The following is a 22248-nucleotide window of genomic DNA, read 5'->3' on the forward strand; positions in this document are numbered from 1 at the left end:
ATTCAAATAAAAATTAAACAAAGGAAAAAATAAAAATTTCGATTGTCCAAAAAAAACAGTTGACTACTTGCCTTCAATTTCTTACATTCCATGCTGCACCTTGCTCAATTTTTATACTGTATTTTGCGTAAAATAAAATTCATTTGTTAAAAAAAAAAGGTTGGAAATGTTGATCATACCTGACGAGTCACTATTGTATGGGCATAGCATTGGTAAACTTATAATTATGTTTTGTCAAGCACGGCGTTTTTTTTGTTCAAAAAATTCCCGATTACCAGTGTGCATTTTTAAACTCACAGTCAAAGTAAGTGGAAACCATGTAAAAATAACTAAATCGAAAGATTTCTGCCGGTGGTTTCTATCGGTACAGAAATTTTGCGCTAAAATTGTGTTCTATACATTAGGGTGTCCCAGAAACACACTTTTTATTTTGGAGGATACCTCTAAAGCTTTTCCCATTCCCTGATGTCCCCTGAGGCTAAAAATAAACGAAAAAAAAAAATCCGTTGTCAAAAAAGTGATATCTGTAAAATTTAAAAAATACGATTTTTTAAAAATAAATGTCCATTATGTCAATGTTTGATAAATTTGTAATGAAATTTTTCTGCTGTTATATTTTGTTTTTAATAAACTTAGTGATAATAGTTTAACAATATTATTAGCGTGATAAAATGCCAATTTAAGTCGTCTGTGGTCGATTAAAAAGGTAAACTTAATTATGCTCGATTTGATCGCGTTTTTGAGATTTGTACTACATATATGTTTACTTTTATTGTCATGCTACATAATGCATTTTACACACAGCTAAAAATTAAAAAAAGATTAAATGAATAATATAATTGTTTAAGGAATGATTTAATGAATAGATAGACTAAAGTATGTTATATAATTTAATATTTAATAGTAATTTCTAAAATGGACCGTCATTGTAAGAAAGACAAGAATAAAAGAGAAAAGAGGAAGATACAGACTAATCTTAGAAGGCTGCTGTTTCTTCTCAAGTATCCTATCAACCAGCTGCCCACAAACCAGCTCCCCAGCATTGGAAATGTGCTCAGATTTATACAGTTTATCGAATCTTCCAAGACTTTAAAGTTTAAATCTACAAGACCTGTTGTAGCTTGTCCTCAACATTTTCTAGGCTAAGATCTTATCTGCAAGGGTGGATCCTGTAAAGATCCCAACCATAAATGTGTTACTTCTCTTGTAATGGATGTGTGGAACAAGGCTGGTTTTGGCGAACTTATCATTTCTGGAGCTGCTGTTAGGTAGAAAATAAAGTAATTTTTAGTTACGTATATAAACAAATAATCTCAAAAATAAAAAAATAAGTAATTAATTACCAATGTAAATAAATAAATAAAAAATAACCAATATTTATGTAATTAATAAACTTCTTTATGTATAATCAGGGATAAGATTCTGAAGCTCCACATTAAGTATTGCAAACTAATCCAACTGAGAGATTTAAACTGGGATTCGAGCATTGGTAGATCCACTAAGATACAGGAAGAGTTCATTAATGAGAGCAGCAAACTCCTCGACATATCTGTAGGGAAATTTAAGGAGAAGATCCAATCAGATCAACTTTATTCCCAGAAGACCAAGACAGAGGACATTCAGTTTTTTTTAAATCAAAAAGAAGAGAGAAAAATGTATATTATTTCAGAGGTAGATAAAGAGTTTGAAAAATCTGTTAAAAATAGACAGAATCGGTGGCAGAGAATGAAGCATATGAAGATTACAGAAGTGAAAGAAGGAAAAAAAGAAGGGAACTAGTTTTAAGTGAACTTAAGGCTTCCTTTGAATCTGATGTTGGTTCTTCTGCTTCCGAGTCAGAAACTGTAATTTCCACACAAGAAAATTCTGTCGATTTTTTACTCCAAAACTCTGATTCTATAGTAAAAGGCAAGGTAAATAAAAGATTGTATTAAAATGTAAAGTTGGTTGTACTAATTTTGAGGAAACTTAATAAAATTGATTCAATTAGATTAGAAATATCATAACTGTTTATTATGTAGATAATGATAAGTTTCAGTTCTAAGGATCTGGTGAATTGTACTTCTGAAGTATCTGCTCGATACAGGGTCGGGATTCAACCTCAAACCGCAATCATTGCAGCAATATGCAACAAAGCAGGCGTAAATCTTGAGGATGTGCCCATCACCAGAAGCTCCATTCATCGAAAGAGATTCAAGAAGATTGAAGATTCAGGTAAGAATAAATAGGAGGATATAAAATTATTGAAGATAATGAAGATCAAGTAAAACTAGGATAAATAAAGATTAAATTATACAGATGATAAAGTTATTTTAATTACTAGGAGACCAGATAAGACAAGATATAATAGAAACCTTGAAGGGAAAGAGGCTTGTCCTGCACTTTGACAGCAAAAAGATCAAAGAGATTAAGGAGAACCTGAACATTACTGTTACTGTTGAAAGGATTGCAATCAGTGTTACATCTCCTGATATTGATGACACAAATGACATTTTCCTTGGAGTAGTTCAAGCTGAAAGTTCCAAGGGAATTGACCAGGCACATATGATCTTAAATCTTTTAGAATATTACGATATTGTTGATCAGTTCTTTGCTAAATGCTGTGACACCACTGCTTCCAACACTCGATCATTAGTTTTATTGGAATGAGCTACAGGTCGGATCATCCTAGTACAACATTGCAAGGGAGGCCCTGGCGTTTGGCAAGAGGGCACTGGCCATAGAGAAATTTAACAGGGGGGACTACAAAAAACATTGTGAGCTAGTTGTCTTTTATTTGGGAAAAGATGTGCCATGATTTCATTTTTTATCAACCTTGAGCCTGCCATGAACCCAGGTATAGTATCAATATCAATAATTTATAGTATATTATCAATAATTTTTGTGTTTAGGGGATAGTACATTTTCAAGTTTTTCTTACATATTTAATAATAATAATAATTTATTCTAAAGGTTCATGGCAGATGCTTTATACCTGCAAACCATGAAGATGACTGAGAAGGTAGCTCAGGTCATGAAAGAGAGCGGCATTCTTTGTTTCTGTATGTTATGGGCCCTGGTTCTTAAAATCCTGTATGGTGGACAAGTCGACTTCAAATGACTTGGCTGCCTTTACATCATTGTTTGACATAAAGGACTACTACCCAAAACTCGGACAGGCCCTCTTTTCCAGCATGCAGCGACATGCTTGGTATTTAACAGAACAGTTAGTTATTCTGTCCCTTGCTGACGATGATATCGATGACGAGGTGAAGAAGAAAATGTTGAAGAAGTTAGTCAAGTGTAATGTCTCTGACCAGTTTCATATGGGGAAACCAAAGCTACCGGTTATTATCAGGTCAACAGAGCTTACTGAGCTGGTAGGTTCCCAGAGCTGAATTTTGTTCAAGATATGTGAGATCCCTTTTGAAGAGATGGAGGAAGTGGATCAGCGGAGATGCCAGTCAGTTATTTGATATATTTAAAAGGCTTTTGAAGTCTATTAAATGTGCCAATGACTGTGCTTAAAGGAATATCCAACTAATCAAGAACTTTGTTGGAGGCTACAGGTTGAACAACATGAAACAGAACCTCATGCTGGTTGCCAGAGACAACAGAAAAAAGCTGAAGAAGGACATGACAAAGAAACAATTCAAAAATATTTAATTTTTTAAACTGAAAATGTATATTTTCAAAAGAATTTCCAAAGTACATAATTTTTTTCCAAAAATTTCATTTTTTTTGAAAAATGAAATTTTACAGATATCACTTTTACTGGGACAAAAATTTTTGTGTGGTTTTTTTAGCCCATTTAGACCTTAGAAAATGGGAAAAGCTTGAAAGGTATTTTTTTTTTTTTTTGGGACACCTTACTATACATTTTTTGAGTGTGCAAATTCAAGTTTCGCTTTTTTTGTAAAATAAAGAACTAATTTATTTAAAGTTGACAGCCATTTTGTCTGAGTAACCGAAACTGAATACAATAGAGAACTTTTATAGTAGTACCGAAAAACTTTACTTTCAGGAAAAAAATTAATTTATGTAAAACTTATACGCGGTTTTTCTTAGAGAATGATTCATACTGGTTAAGGTATTCTTTAGATATTACTAAAAAAAATATATATTGTTACGAATTGTAAAAGAAATTATATCCTAATTTATCATACTGAAGAGATCGGGCGTGTTTTTCTAGCGTGGATAAACTTAAGAAACCATAAGTCTACAAATTTATATACTATTGATTATATATTCAAACTTTAAAACAAATACAATGAGAAAATTAGGTGAATACGTCTCCATTGAAATGATGAGAGAACTACTTAATGTTCAAAAAAAAACGATGATGTTTTTTTTTTTAAAAAAACTATTAACAATTTTAATAAAAAAATTGCAACAAAAAAATAATGGATTAAGTGGAATTCAAGAAATAAAAACTGGCATGAAGTTCGTTGGTGATCTGTATGTTGAAAAAATAAAGACGCATGAAGACAAGTATTCGTAAACAAGTATTTGTAAAATATTAGCAAACAAGTAAGTGAATAATTATTTACCAAAAAAAAAAAAAAAAAAAAAACACAAAGAAAAATTTTGTCAGATAATAGCGATTTTAAGCCGAAAAAAGTCGACATAGAGGAAAGGAACCGATGGAAAAGTTTACGAATTGACAACCATGAAGAAAATAGCGACGAAAAGGAACGGAAACTTACTAAACAAAAAGTTAAAAAAACTTTTTTGTGAAAGTAATAGATTATAAAGGGCAGATAAAGGTAATATGAGCACCATGGTAATATGAACATACTTCAAGGTTTCTTAGATGTAAGCAGTCAATTTAAAGTTGCTTTGTATTTTTCGAATCACGTTTACGTGATGATAACAGGAATCCATTGATTTGCGTAAATTTATATGTAGTAATTAGCGGCTATCATCTAATTAAAGCGCTGTTAAATTTTTTGCGATCTTAAAACATTATCACCACGCAAGTGGATCTTTTAATGATGAAGTTTTGTTAATAAAGAATCATTATACTCCAAAAATTGTTTCTTATTGTCAGGTTGCTATTTTTTTACTTAAATGGTTTGTTTTTTTTTGAGCTAATTTAAAGTGCTCACATTACTAAGTGGTCTGGGTAATATAAGCACTTTTGCTACTTTTTTGAAACCTCTGTGCTTTTAAAAAAAAATTTTAGGTGCCCAAACATCTAAGTGGATCAGGAGTAGGTATCCCTAAAAACTGTTTATTCGCAAAAATTTTGGATCCAGCATAATTATCTTTTAAAATATTTTAATTATCGCTTAAGGTGCTTATATTATCCTAATCTACCCAATGGAAAAGGATATTAAAATAAAACGTGCGCATAGAGTTTCTTTTTATAATCTTATCTTTTTATTTTTGAAATGGAAGTGAATACTCTAAACAATAAAAATACAGAGAATTGCCAAGAATCTGAAAGTTCGGCTTAGTTAAATTCTATCTATACTTTGCCGACACATAAATTAATTAGCAAACCAAGAGCCAGCGGGAAAAGAGGCGGAGTATTTGCAGTTTATATCTCCGACAAATATATATTTAAATTAAAAATCTTGCAATGTTTCTCAAATACCAATTATGAACGATTTTTTTGAGACCCAGGTTTACATACTTTTGAATAATTTTTATTTTTTTGACAATATTAGGGGTTTTACCCCAAAAACTAAATATTTGAACCCAAATACCTTTTCAACTTGACATAATGGTGAAAAATGAGTTGCATATTTGAAATCTAAATGAGAAATGCTATTCAAAAAGCAAATTGTTTTCTCGGCACCAGAAAATTTTTTTTTGTTGACCTGTGTAATTTATGGCAAGAAACTATTTCCACTATATATGCCGCAGATGCATATTTTAAAATTGAAGAGCAGTGTCTTGTTTTCATATAAATAACCAAACCCAGTCGGGATGGGATATAAAAAAGACGTCTTTTGAGCGTCTTTTAAACGTTTTTAACGCCTTTTGAATGTCTTTTGTACGTTTGGACGTCTTTTGAGTGTTTAAAAGACCATTGTCTTACGTTATAATTGTTACCTTGGTAATAATTATAACGTTAGACAAGGGTGTGTTATAATTTTCTATTTACTTAAGAAGTCTTGAAAAAAAACTGCTATGGCTATAATTAAAAATTTAAAGTAAAAAAAGATCTGGTAAACCAAATCTTTTGAATACTTTTGTCTGCAACCCAATATAGGATGTGTGGTAAAAGAAAGTACAAAAATTTATTTTCAAATGTTGTCAATTAAAAGTTTATGATAAGCATGTTTTGATGTGTAATAAAGTAAGTGTTAATAGTTTATAAAATGTGTTTAAAGTTTATATATGTTTATATTCTGTTTTTTTTTAAAGTTGAAAAGCGATGTTACATTGCAGTGTGTAAAGCAACATTGTTATCCTTGCCAGTCAAGAGATGTTACTAAGTTGTGGTATTACTTGACACTATATAGTGCCGGGTGGTTTTAGTTTCTGTAAATTAGTTTTTACTTAAGACACTTTGAAACTAAGACTAAGTATAAATCTTACTATAATCAGTATCAAAATATAAATACTAGAATTTGTTAAGCTACAAATCTTTTTCTTTCCTTATTTTTTTTCATTTTTCAAAGTTACCAATTATAATTTCTTGGACCCATCAGATAAGTTCTAAAATTTATATTTTAATTGAAATTCAAGCTTACGTATACCTACTTTATATTATACTCAACTTTCTCATTACTTTCAGATATTCTATGATATCACGACTGATAAGAAAAAGATTTTTATAATAACGTTTTTATGACTATTATTAATTAGACTATTATCAGATTTATTATACATATTTTAGCTCTAAATTAGTCACTACATTTTGAATCTTATTTATGAATTTTTTTTACGAATCAAATTTTCGTATAACTGATTATAATAATCCTATAACGAAAGGATTTTTTTAAGTTTAAACATAACTTTTTTTTTTTTTTTTTCAGTTGCCATTGCCTTATTAGTTTGCTTACTGTTGAAACATGGTTTTAATCAGGTGTACGGTAGGCGGGTACAACGGGTGATTTTCACCAAGGCGCCAAGGCGACAAGGGCGCCAAATTTTAAAAAAATATTTTTTTTCTTGAGAATATGAAACTATATAAATTTATACGAATAGTTATATAAAAATTTGTATACGTATTTATATAAGAATTAGTCTATAATATTTTTTATTAAAAACCATAATTACTCAAAAAAAATTTTTTAAATTTTCTTTGATTTATTTACTGTACAATTTTAAAAATGTTTCAGCCAATTAAAAAAAAATCAAGTTTTTGCATTTTTCCGCTAACCAATCATTGACATTGTTTAGAAGTATTGTTTTTACTTGCGGCCCAAAAATGAACCAATTTAAATTAAGAAAAGAATTATCGCATCGAAATAAATTTCTAAAGAAAGGCGAACATTTCTATAAAGAAGCGGTCGTGTTTTAAGGGGCTGTTCATTAAATACGTCAAAAATTTTCTGGCAATTATATCTCCCCCTCCCCCTTGTCAACATAATGTCAAACCTCCAGATACCCCCCTGAAAAAATCCGTCAACATTCAATTCCACCCCCACCCCCCCACCCCCACCCCAAAAAAAATATTGTGAAAAGACTAATTCACAACAAAAACAAAAAATTGATTAAAAGTGAACTATTTAGAGAACCGTTTAAAAATAAAAATTTTTTCTCTGAACAAAAAGTGAATAAAAGTAAAAGTTAGTTATTTTTAACTTTCCAGTTTATAACATATTTCCAGTTTATAACATATTTTCAGTTTATAACATATTTCCAGTTTATAGCATATTTCCAGTTTATAACATATTTCCAGTTTATAACATATTTCCAGTTTATAACATATTTCCAGTTTATAACATATTTCCAGTTTATAACATATTTCCAGTTTATAACATATTTCCAGTTTATAACATATTTCCAGTTTATAACATATTTCCAGTTTATAACATATTTCCAGTTTATAACATATTTCCAGTTTATAACATATTTCCAGTTTATAACATATTTCCAGTGTATAACATATTTCCAGTTTATAACATATTTCCAGTTCATAACATATTTCCAGTTTATAACATATTTCCAGTTTATAACATATTTCCAGTTTATAACTACAAAAACTTATTTCTAACAAAAAATAAAGATTAAAGTGTTCACGAAAATGTACACTTTACACGTTTAAATTATAAACATATTTCAAATTAATGCAACACTTCAGTGTAACAATCCTCCTCACTTTAACTTTAGACCTAATTCAGTTTAAAGAAAAATGCATTTAACAAATTGTATAAATCAGGAATCGGCAACCTATTGAGACAGAAAAGCCAAAAGTTGCAACTTACAAAGTTTTAATTTGCTGTGCAAAAAAAAAGATTTATGTAAGTACATGTTCTACATTATATTATTTAAACGTTTGTACCAGGGGTTGGCAACCTGCGACTTGCAACCTTCGCGTGGTTCTTTCAATGTCAAGATGCGCCTCTTTAGCTCCATGCATAATTATTAATATAATAATGTAAAAAAGATGTTAGTAGCACTTTAAAAACACAGTTTTTAAAAAGCTACCAACACCTTCATTTCAAGTTTTTTTTAAAATCATCTACCAAGTCTTTATTTCAATACTATATTAATATTTGTGTTTGGAGCTTAAGAGCCGCATCAACCTCAGATTGCCGACCTCAGGTATAATTGTTTAAATAATATAATGTAGACCTTGGTCTGCATTATATTATTTAAACGGTCTGCATTGTATTACTTAAATTATTGTAACGGTCTTCATTATATTGTTCAAATTATTTACTAACATAAATCTTTTTTATTTGCATGGCAGACCAACCAACAACAACTTTGAAAAATTAATAGTGCTACGAGTAAACATCTCGTGTGTGCTTACTTAGTTCTGTAGGTGTCGAGTCTTTTTAAATCACAAAACAGTTTTTAAAAAGTATGGTTATAAACATTATAATATAATAAATATAAATATTTATTAAAATACTGAAGGTTAAGCGACTATGTAACATAAGACTGCCAGCGCTGCCTAATTTTCCTTTTTTTAAGTAAGTATATTTAAAAAGAAAACTGTTGGCATCAATTTATCTTGACCTTCCCCCTTCCCCCGTATTTTAAAATCAGACTCCCACTCCCCCTATTTTGTTGACGTAATTCATAGACAGCCCCTAAACAAAAAATTTTAGAAAACCGTTTTAAATTAAAAAAGCGTTTCTTTATATATTGGTTTAGAAATTAAAGCTTTAAAAGTAGTTTTTTTTGTGTTAAATATTTTTCGTTTTCAAAGTGGTTTAGCGCTCTTATTTGAGAATTTCAACTATTTTTTTATTTTGATATAAAGTTACCTAATTATTGCTATATAATTTTATATATAATTTATTGATTTCTTTTCAAAGAAATAATGAAGAAAAGAAAACTTTCAGGTTGGGAGTTTAAACAAAAGCGCCTACAAAAAGAGGAACAATTGAAATTAAATGTTTCTAAAGATATTTAAATCTTTAGAAAAATTTCTATTAAAAGCTCATCATGATAAAATGGCCGAAGAAAGTCCAACAATTCAAGATCTGTTTGATTCTGGAAATGAAAGCAAATCAACTAACTCTATTAATTGAATTGACACTATTCAAACAATTGAAAGATTGATTGAAACTGATACTATTCAAACAATTGAAAGATTGACACTATTCAAACAATTGAAAGATTGATTGAGCCTCAGAGGCTCTTGTGACAAAGTCTATAAAGATATTAATGAAAACTTTCGAAAAGTTTAGGAATTTTTGGCTGAATATGATCCAGTTATGGAAATACATTTGTTGAGAGCAAAAAAAAAAACCAAATTTGTGCACTATCTGGCAAAAGATATTCAGAATAAAATTATTGACTGGATTGGCAAATTCATTAAATTCAAAATTTGCTCAAATGTCCAAAAGTCCGTGTATTTTCAATTGTTTTTGAATGTACACCAGATATCAGTCACCAGGGGCAAACGTCAATGCTGGTTCGATATGCCGATGTAGAGAATAAGAACAAAATTCACATTAATAAAAGTTTTCTTGGATTTCACTTAATTGAAGGTTCAACGAAACTTGAATTATCAAATGAGATTATTGACACTCAGGTAAAAAATAGTTTGTCAGTGAAAAACATAAGAGGTCAGAGCTATGACAATGGTGCAAATTTGAAAGGTGTAACAAATGGTGTAGGAGAGACCGGGGCACGTTGGCCCGCTTTTTTTACCTTGATGTGTAACTTTTTAGCTTTTTGTTTTTTAGTTTATTTTTTTTTGGAAAAAGGTTGACTAGTCCTTAGACTATCCGGAAATATTAATAAAAGTTCATAATAGCTTTTTAACACATTAAAAACTGTTTTGTTAGGTCATATCGGCCAACCTACCCCGTTATCGGGGTAGGTTGGCAGATTTTGAAGTGAGAAAACGCTCATTGAGCAAAAACAACTTTATAACTTGATAAAACGAAATTGAAACAACTTTTAAACAATAAACTACAAAAAAACGAAGTAAAAACAAAATACAACAATAACATTTTAGTTAACAACAGTATAAACATTTATAATCTAATCCCTTTGCATTTTTTTCTACACAACTCACATGGGCCCAACGCTGACAGCTTGAACACTGTATCCACACAGCACCTTGAAGGCTGTTTGAGAACGGTTTGAAGCAACTAAGACACAAGACATCTTCCTCATTACCATCTTTGTTTTTCTTGTTGCGTTTTTCTTTTACAGGTTGACTGGCAAAAATCCTCCTCGTTTTAGAGTTACTTGGACCGGCTTCTTTGATAGAAAATAGTTTTTTATTTTTTGAGCCCTTCTGTTTTTTTTCTTTTGCTGCTTTCTGTGCCTGTTGCAAGGCTTTTTTAACTGGCGTATCAGTTAATATAGCAGAAATTCGTTTCCGATTTCTGAGCTTATTTAAATTGTTTTTTCTCGGCTGAGCTTTTTCAAAAGGTCTCACAAGAGTTTAGAGTAGCACCTGATGTGCTGTCTAAATCTGGTAAATTTCCTTTCTTAGATTTTGATTCACTTGAATTAAATTTTTTGAATTTTTGTTTACAATCCACAGATGAAACTTCGTTGCTAGGTGTTTGTTTACAATCCCCAGCTGAAACTTCGTTTCTAGGTGTTTGTTTAGTGATGTTAAAATCCACAGATGACACTTTAGTGTTAGAGTCTGGTCTATCTGTTAAATATGATGGCAAAAAATCACTTTCTGGAAAAATATCTCTGTTAAATGGACAAATACCTGTTGCTTGGAAACCACTAATTATGTTCCTTGGAGTTATAGCATTAGGAAGTGCTGTTTTTACTATACCAGGTATGTCATAGAGAGTCATAGGTCGTTTGTTTACTGTAACCCATGCATCACATGCTGAGTTCACAAACTTTTTAAAAGGACCATAAACACTTCTATCTAATGGTTGTAATTTATGACCACAGTGTGCTGGAAAAGATAAAAGTGTGATACCATTTTCTTTACAAAAATCAAGTACTGCTGCATCAAGATGAGAGCTGTGGTTGTCAATCAATACCAGACAAGGGTGATCATTGGAACAACGTGCATGGATAGAAAAAGGATATATTTAAGAAAATTTGTCTTTCTGCTGATGTTACACGACCTATCTGGCGAAAGCCTCTACGTGCAACAACACGATCAGGCCGCTGCACTGTTGTGATTCCAGTCTCATCAATGTTCCAAATGTCTGAAGCACTTAATTTTAACCTATTCAAAACATTGCTTAAGTTGTCAAAAAATAAATTTACATTATGTTTATTAAAATTTGTGCACCGAGCTAAACTTGTTGCTTGAGGAGAGCGAATAGAAAGCTTTGGATGCCTTTTTAAGAATCCGGAGAACCAATCACTACCAGCAGATTGAAGTTCTATCCATGAGTGAGGAATTTTCCTGCTACAAGCAACAGCATATGTATAAGCAAACCGTCGAACTTCTTTAGGAGAAAGACCATAGTAAATATCACTTGCTTTCATTAGGTATTCTTCAAGAAAAACTTCCTGCTCAGGTTCAAATACCTAAGGAAATATAAAATACATATTACCATATTTGTCCCAGTCTCTAAAAAAATTCAAAATTTTAAATATATCAAAGCAGTATTTTATATTGAAGTATCTTATAAAATGTTTAAATAAATTACAGTACTAAACTATATTCAAATTTGTTGAAGAAAATATAAATACCTGAAATCTTTTGGCATAGCCAAACTTGTGCCAGGGTTTTTTTTTAATCTAATTTAGGTGATAAATCTCTCCCTATAGCTGCGTTATCAGGCGTATGTTCTGCATTAGGTTTATGTACTGTTGCAGTAACATCAAACTCAAGTTAATTATCATTGTTAGAATTTGAAAGAATAACTTGGCAATCAAGTTCTACTTCAGTTTGAGCTGAAGTATTAGATGTAGATGGCAACCTTTTAGATATGCAAAATCTTCCTAGAGACTTACGTGGTATTTTAAATTCTCTACTAACTGCTCTAATTGATCTTTTAAATTTTGTAACTTGTATCACTGCCAATAACATTGTTTCTTCTGACACTTTTCCACGTTGTGACTTGCAAATATAATTTCGTACTATTTTTAGGTAGGTCTAAAAAAAATGCAAAAACCAAAAGTACATTACTTTATTACGTGTTTTATATTTAACTATTTCTTTTTTATTTAATTATTTATATACCTGCATACTTTTTTTTTTTTTTTTTTTTTCAATTTTTATTTTAGGTGCCCCAAGAAGTCCTAACGGTCTTGTCACAGAGCAACGCGGAAGTGCATTTAACCAGGAAGTTCACGCCTCCTTCATTATACTTATATATTTAAAAAATTACATTTTATATTTTTCTTTTTCAAAATACTTATTTACTTTTAATCATTAATAATTTACATAACTCATGCCATATTAAACTTACATCATATACAAATTTAAGTGTTAAGCATGAAAAGTTAAGTGTATTATGTATAAAGTATTAAATGTAAGTATAACTAGTATGTAAAAGTTTAAATATTTATTAAATTTACATATATAAGTTATATTATATGTTAAATAATATATATAATAAAAGTATATAAATATATACAATATTTAAGTTTAGACATATGTAAATATAAGATAAAATTACATTTTATAATAAGATAATTTATTTAAATTTAAATCTTATGTATTCCAGTGATATTTTCTTATAATCGACGTATAAAACCCAAAATAACGAATAAAAACAAATGCCAATTTGTTTATGAGGCTAATTTCTGATCTAATATGTTTTACAAGTTTTAATACTTTTATAACAAAAACAGTTTTTCCGTCACAAATTTACCCGAATTATTATAAAAATCTACCGGGCAAGTTGACCATATGGCCAACGTGCCCTGGTTGCATCGGGCAAATCTGCCCCATTGTCATGTTTAGAGAATGAACAACTTTCACCTTAAACTGTCAACTAATTTTGTGGAACATATACTAAAATAATCCTTACACTATAACCTTAAAATATGGCATTTGAATAATGCTGTACTGTCAAACCTCAGTGAGTATAAACACGTTGAACAAGTTTTTCAAAATTTACTTTGATGTATGAAAAATTATTAAAACGACATTACACACTCAAATATGGTCCAATAAATATGATTTTTTTTTGAAAAAAGGATTGAATTACTAACAACCTTCACTTAGATTCCCAGCTAGTTAAAGCGTCTAGCCTTTGAATAAACTCGAATGGGCCAACCTACCCCGTGGGCCAACGTGCCCGGGTCTCCCCTATAGCATTTAATGTGAAAATTATAACTACCCAATTCATGTTACATATGTTAGCTAATGTAACAGGATAACGTGGAGAAGTTTTGATGTATAAAGCTATTTTATTGTTTATAGACATTAATTTCCTAATTATCTTTTCTCTTCGGGACGCCACAGGCCGCTAATTACTGCATTTTCGCAAAGTGTACTGATTTCTGTTATCACCACATAAAGTTGACTCAAAAGATACAAAGCAGTTTTAATTTCACCGCTTACATATAAGAAAATCTTTAAGTATGCTCATATTACCAAGGTGCTCATATTGCCCTATTTTACCCTAAGTTAAAAATGGAATTACCCATATATATATATATATATATATATATATATATATATATATATATATATATATATATATATATATACACATATACGAAATTAACATACTGCAACACTTATTCAGAATATATATAAATGTCAGCAAAATATGTCCATAAAATAATGATATTTTTTAAACGAAATCAATCTCAAAACACGGCATGTTTAATTAAGACTCTTCCCGCTTTGTAGGGACTATCTTATTCGTGTAACCAATCACAATATTTTTATTGTTATTAATTTTTTAAACGATTATAAATTTTATTTAACATCTAATTTAAACTAATAAGAATAGAAGAATTAAATCATCATCACTTACGTAAAGAAAATTATTATCGTGAGAGTTTACAAATGTATCATATACCGTTTTAAACATTCTATACTATAATTCCTATGGGAATCAAACTCTTTGGTTCACCAATATAATATTCTTTTAACAAATATATATATATATATATATATATATATATATATATATATATATATATATATATATATCGCAATACCAAAATTTTGCTTTTAAAATACTTTAGACTTTTATAAATTAACTAAACTAATTTAAATACTTTAATTATTTGAGTAAATAACTAAAATTAGTAAAAACCTTAAATTAGTTTCATTTTTTAATTTATAATCAATAATAAATACAATTTATAACATGTAAATAAAGGATAAAGTAAATGAGCTTTCGTTTAATTTAAAAAAAAGCGCTATACGAATGATAACAAAAATTAAGAAAATTTTTATAAGTGTTAAGAACGGAGTTCTACAACTTTTATAGAAAAATGTTTGTCAATTATAAGTTAAGTATAACACTTTACATATATTATAACTAAAATAATAATCAAATAATTAAACAACTTGTTTGCTGTTTTTCTTTATTTTTCAAACAGATTGCGATATTATATTTTGTTGTCATTGTATCTGGATGGTTGATACCTAAAATTTCAGTTCGTATTTTCTTAACAGAATAAAAAATTTCTAAAGCTTCGTTATATTTTCCCATATCGTCCAAACAGCTTGCGATATTATGTTTTGTTCTCATTGTATCTGGATGGTTGATACCTAAAATTTCAGTTTGTATTTTATCAACAGAATAATAAATTTCTAAAGCTTCGTTATATTTTCCCATAGCTTTCAAACAGATTGCGATATTATTTTTTGTTCTCATTGTATCTGGATGGTTGATACCTAAAATTTCAGTTCGTATTTTCTCAACAGAATAAAAAATTTCTAAAGCTTCGTTATATTTTCCCATATCGTCCAAACAGCTTGCGATATTATGTTTTGTTCTCATTGTATCTGGATGGTTGATACCTAAAATTTCAGTTTGTATTTTATCAACAGAATAATAAATTTCTAAAGCTTCGTTATATTTTCCCATAGCTTTCAAACAGATTGCGATATTATTTTTTGTTCTCATTGTATCTGGATGGTTGATACCTAAAATTTCAGTTCGTATTTTCTCAACAGAATAAAAAATTTCTAAAGCTTCGTTATATTTTCCCATATCGTCCAAACAGCTTGCGATATTATTTTTTGTTGAAATTGTATCTGGATGGTTGATACCTAAAATTTCAGTTCGTATTTTATCAACAGAATAATAAATTTCTAAAGCTTCGTTATATTTTCCCATAGCGTTCAAACAGATTGCGATATTATGTTTTGTTGCCATTGTATCTGGATGGTTGATACCTAAAATTTCAGTTCGTATTTTCTCAACAGAATAATAAATTTCTAAAGCTTCGTTATATTTTCCCATATCGTCCAAACAGCTTGCGATATTATGTTTTGTTGACATTGTATCTGGATGGTTGATACCTAAAATTTCAGTTTGTATTTTATCAACAGAATAATAAATTTCTAAAGCTTCGTTATATTTTCCCATAGCGCACAAACAGATTGCGATATTATATTTTGTTGTCATTGTATCTGGATGGTTGATACCTAAAATTTCAGTTCGTATTTTCTCAACAGAATAATAAATTTCTAAAGCTTCGTTATATTTTCCCATAGCTTTCAAACAGATTGCGATATTATTTTTTGTTCTCATTGTATCTGGATGGTTGATACCTAAAATTTCAGTTCGTATTTTCTCAACAGAATAAAAAATTTCTAAAGCTTCGTTATATTTTCCCATATCGTCCAAACAGCTTGCGATATTAATTTTTGTTGACATTGTATCTGGATGGTTGATACCTAAAATTTCAGTTCGTATTTTATCAACAGAATAATAAATTTCTAAAGCTTCGTTATATTTTCCCATAGCGTTCAAACAGATTGCGATATTATGTTTTGTTGCCATTGTATCTGGATGGTTGATACCTAAAATTTCAGTTCGTATTTTCTCAACAGAATAATAAATTTCTAAAGCTTCGTTATATTTTCCCATATCGTCCAAACAGCTTGCGATATTATGTTTTGTTGACATTGTATCTGGATGGTTGATACCTAAAATTTCAGTTTGTATTTTATCAACAGAATAATAAATTTCTAAAGCTTCGTTATATTTTCCCATAGCGCACAAACAGATTGCGATATTATATTTTGTTGTCATTGTATCTGGATGGTTGATACCTAAAATTTCAGTTCGTATTTTCTCAACAGAATAATAAATTTCTAAAGCTTCGTTATATTTTCCCATAGCGCACAAACAGATTGCGATATTATGTTTTGTTCCCAATGTATCTGGATGGTTGATACCTAAAATTTCAGTTTGTATTTTATCAACAGAATAATAAATTTCTAAAGCTTCGTTATATTTTCCCATATCGTCCAAACAGCTTGCGATATTATTTTTTGTTGACATTGTATCTGGATGGTTGATACCTAAAATTTCAGTTCGTATTTTATCAACAGAATAATAAATTTCTAAAGCTTCGTTATATTTTCCCATAGCGTTCAAACAGATTGCGATATTATGTTTTGTTGCCATTGTATCTGGATGGTTGATACCTAAAATTTCAGTTCGTATTTTCTCAACAGAATAATAAATTTCTAAAGCTTCGTTATATTTTCCCATATCGTCCAAACAGATTGCGATATTATGTTTTGTTGCCATTGTATCTGGATGGTTGATACCTAAAATTTCAGTTCGTATTTTCTCAACAGAATAATAAATTTCTAAAGCTTCGTTATATTTTCCCATGTAGTACAAATAGCTTGCGATATTATGTTTTGTTCTCATTGTATCTGGATGGTTGATACCTAAAATTTCAGTTCGTATTTTATCAACAGAATAATAAATTTCTAAAGCTTCGTTATATTTTCCCATAGCGTACAAACAGATTGCGATATTATTTTTTGTTGCCATTGTATCTGGATGGTTGATACCTAAAATTTCAGTTTGTATTTTATCAACAGAATAATAAATTTCTAAAGCTTCGTTATATTTTCCCATATCGTCCAAACAGCTTGCGATATTATGTTTTGTATAAAGCGTAAATTGATTATTTTCACCATAAGTTTCTGTATTAAAACTTTGAATACTTTTTAATATTTCGATTGCTTCTTCAAATAAACCTTTACATACTAATAATTTTTTAATAGATGTCGTCATATTATGGAATGTTTTTGAAAATTTTATTCTGTTATTGCGAAACATACAGATAAAATGGAAAACGAAATAGTTTCCGTAATCCACGTGATCTTTTACTTCATTTAATTCAAATATAAATAAATTTTCAATTAAACTAAGATACGTATTTGTAGTTGAATTTCTATTTTGAAAACATCTACACGTCAGCTGAGTCAGTTCGTGCATTGAATATTTTTTATCATCAAAGTTTAGTAAAGAATAACTCATTAGTAACCCAACGGCTTCATCTATTACATATTCTTCGTTTATTTCCATTTGTTTTGAAATTTGGATTATAAACGGTTTACTTATGTTTTGATAGTCGCAATGAGATAAACAGTTTAATATTTTAAATGGAAAAGGTTTACTTTTTTCTAATTTTATTAAAACTAAGTTAATTGCTTTTATTGCAGACTTTGGTTCTTCTTCGGTTGGAAAGTTATTGTCTAATATTTCTGGTTTCGATCTATATCGATCTACGTATTTTTCTATCGAAATTTTATGAATATTTATATATTTTATTGCCTGAGTAATAGCGAACGGATGATAACCAAGTTCTTTAATTAGGTTTCTTATATTTTCATCGGCGTTTTCTTTAATATTATTTTTTACATAAGCGAATGCTTCTTCTGAAGTAAAAACATCAACTAGCATTTTGTTTACGTTTTTCGACCACGCTCTCCATTGGGAGGTAATCAACGTAAATGAATCCGGTTTTCTTGAAATATACATGGTCAGGTTTTTAACACTTTCATCGTCGACATTGTCAAAAATATACAATGTTTTTTCATTTTTATAATGGTTGTGAATTTTTTCAACAATCACTTCTATATTCAAATAATCACCTTTTGAGTCATGAACTTCGAATCCTAATATTTGACATTGGTTTCTCATTGAGGTTTGTAACTTTCCAAATGCTGCGTCTATCCAAACAAAGTTTTTGTAGAAGTTATAATAAATTTCGCAATACTTTCTTGCAATTTGTGTCTTCCCAACACCGGACATTCCATATAATATTAAAGTTGACTTGTTTGCTCCATGTAAAAAACGTCGAATTTCACAAAGTAGTTTTTCGCGTGAAAATAAATTTTCTGAAAACGGTTGAACTTCTAAAAATGAACGCATGGTTAGTTTATAAAAACTTATTCTCTCAATTAAAATAAATTTAATATCATTTATTTTAGTAAAAATTTTTTCAAACGTGACGCGTTATTTATTAGCGTATTAAGTCCAGTTTTAAAAAGTTTTAATATAAAAAAATTACAAAATTATACTACTTTTAAAAACGTTTTTAAATAAATCATGTTACAGTATTTTTATATATTAAGAGAACGTTTTTGTGAACAAAACTTTGTAAACTTAACAATTTGAAAAACATCAAGTAATTACTCTAGAGAATTCAACCAAAAGAACGATGTTTTTTTTTTAATTCAAATTTTACAAAATTTAAATTTTAACTGAGTTTTGGAGTTTAAAATTCATAATAAAAACCACATTTTTTAAAGCTTGTGCTCTACCAACCCGTAATGCAAATGACTTTCATAAAATTTCTATTTCTATTTTATGTTTGCTTGTTTATTTCATTTTCGAGTTCTAAAATTTTGTACAAATTAGTTAATTAAGGAAAAATAACCAAAGTAGTGGTAGATTTAATTATCAGGTTAAAAGATTGCTTGCGCAGATTATGATAAATAACCTAAAAGCTATAGTCAATATTTCTATAAAACTGCAGGTATATCCCCAAAAAAGGTTTCTCGATTTACTTTCTGATCATTGTTTATAATCATTTGGAAAATGAAGTACAGATAGCTGATGCATTAGAATGATATCTATTAGTTTCTTCTTTGAGACTCTAAATAGAGAACTTCGCAAATCAAAGTTGAATTATATATCCAACATATCTAGATAAATTTTTTTTGATGAACCTGTTTCTTATAGTCATAAGTGATCACATACCCAACAAGCATTTTCCGTTTTTTCAATGTTAAAATTAGGTCAATATTTTGAAGCCATTTTTTTTAAAGTTCTACGTATTTTTCACGTCAAACCTCAGATGTTGATTAATTAACCTGATTTCAACCCAGGGCCGTGCACAGGATTTAGGGGCCCCGAGTATCCTTCAATTTGGTCCCCCCTTCTTTTCAAAAAAAAAAAAAAAAAAAAAGCCTGCTCAAATATTTTGATTATACTGCTGGTATATAAGTATAATTAAGTAGTCCAGCTTTTGTGTCTGACAATGTTATTTTTCTTGCTTATTTTTAACAAACTCTTTAATCACATCATGAAGTCAATATTTTGAACTAATTGAGACCTATTACTTAAAATAGCAAGATCATTGGTTCGTTCTTGCGCAAAAAGTTCTTGAAGAGCTTCAATTTATTGAATTAAAGAAACGCAGTCCAATCTCTACATTTTTTGAAAATTTCCCCCAGCCTTATTTCAGAAATTTCGTTTAAAAAGCCGAATGAGACAAGAGGTTTCTCTCCAAAGTTTGCCGAATGAATTTGCTTCATATTAAGCAATTCTTAAGTCAGTTCATTTTTAGTCTCGTCACATGAATATTTCTGCAAAAAATGGGAGCCCGCACTCTTGATTTCTGCTTCAAACAGTTTTTAATATTCCCACAAAAAAAAAGAATTTAGCAAAAATTTCTTGAATGGCCACGAGCAGTGAGTCCACCAATCACAGAATCAAAAATTTGATATAAAACGAATCCTCAAAATGTTGCCTCTTCTCCTCATTCTGTCTCTGTTGATTATATTTTAAATTTTCTATATAAACTTTATATTTTAAATTTTTTATATAAACTTTATATTTTAAATTTTTTATATAAACTTTATATTTTAAATTTTTTATATAAACTTTATATTTTAAATTTTTTATATAAACTTTATATTTTAAATTTTTTATATAAACTTTATATAGAAAATTTAAAATAAGTTTAACAACCTTCAAAATTACAAATAACGGAGTGTAACTTAAACTGTGTTTATCCATTTGCTTTATATGATAAACTAAGGGGTTAGTTCAACAATTGTTTCTATAATACAGCCTATATGACTTGTATATATTCTTGTATATTCTTCTATTTTAAACGTGAAATGTTGTAGTTTAGGATATAAATTTAAATCAGTTGTAAAATTAAAAATATTAACATATCTTTTGATGGTTATCATTATTTAGGTTAGTTGCAGCTATGTTTACATAGAGCTAGATTTAGATATTAATTTTAGACACGTGGCATGCAATATCACACTGAAAGTTTCATCAGTTGTAAAATAAATCAGTTGTAAAATGTTTACTTGCATTTTTTTTATGTGTACTTATTTATGCTAGTTAGAGCAAAGTTTATATATTGATTATTATAATTTGTATATTTAAGTTTTATAATTTGCTGTTTTAGACACGTTTTTTTTTTTTTTTTTGAAATTATTTACTTTGCCATTTAAAAATGTTTACATTGCAAATACATTTATATAAACCATTGGCTGGAGCGAGAAGAAGGCGTATTCAGCCTTATCGCCGAGCCCCATTTAAAAAAAATAATAGCAATAAATTCTACATTACCGTAACGTAAAAATATATATAAAATAACAAATAGAAATGAAAACCGAAAATAACTAATATAATTAGAAATAAAATATATATATATATATTTTTTAAGAAGTGTTGAAAACAATTGCTAAAATGTTTAACAAATATATTAATAAAAAATAAAAAAAACAAAAAAATAAAATCACTCGAGGATAAGAAACAACAAGAAATGAAATTTTATAATTAATATAATCACTAGATAAATTATTAACATCATCAGTGATATTTTATATATATATTTTTTTTATTTTAAATATTTTGTATTAATTTATATTAATCACTGATACAATTAAATCTATTTCTTATAAGATTGTTTTTAGTTTAAAATAAACATTTAAAGTTGGATATATCCATGAATAATAATAATCGTTTTGATTCGTCCTTAAATTGCTCTAATGTAGTCTGTTTATTGTTAACAATATCTGGAAACTTTTTCCACAGATTAGGTCCGCGGTATTTAATTGAATAGAAAGTTAATTTTAATTTATATTGTGGAGCAATAAAGTTGTTATCTGAAATCTTTGTTGAGTATTTATGGTTAATTTTATTAAAATAAGATTGAAATATTTTTGGAGATAATCCATTTTTTGTTATAAACATAAATAATAAAACTTGGTGTAAATTAAGTTTAAAACACTGAGCACACGTAGAAGTGGTTCGCAGGGAACACTTCTGTCGGCTCCAAATACTATTCTGCACGCATGTTTTTGTTTGTTGTAGAGTTTCTTTAGCTTTGTATGGTTAGTACTACCCCACACAATATTACAATAAGACGAATAACTATGGATAAAGGCATAATACATTTTTTTCAGGGATGATTTATTTAGAAAAGGTTTAGCCCTAAACATCATTGCATTATTTTTTGAGATCTTTTTTTCAATACTATTTATATGTGAATGCCACTGTAAAT

General features: G+C 28.8%; 1 protein-coding gene across 3 annotated transcripts in view; it reads right to left on the minus strand.

Annotated features, from left to right (window-relative positions):
- Nucleotides 1–14898: 14898 nt before the first annotated feature.
- The window catches only part of LOC136092382 (uncharacterized), a 35790-nt gene continuing 28440 nt past the window's right edge, over nt 14899–22248 (minus strand). For 2 of the 3 annotated variants that reach the window (XM_065820507.1, XM_065820506.1), the window contains exon 3: nt 14899–18853. In XM_065820507.1, coding sequence (XP_065676579.1) covers nt 15012–18853 — 3842 coding nt within the window. In that variant the 3' untranslated portion in view covers nt 14899–15011. The remainder of the gene's footprint in view (nt 18854–22248) is intronic. The other variant, XM_065820508.1, reaches the window with a different exon arrangement.

Source organism: Hydra vulgaris, chromosome 15 (assembly GCF_038396675.1).
Source record: "Hydra vulgaris chromosome 15, alternate assembly HydraT2T_AEP".
NCBI classification, from domain to species: Eukaryota; Metazoa; Cnidaria; class Hydrozoa; order Anthoathecata; family Hydridae; genus Hydra; species Hydra vulgaris.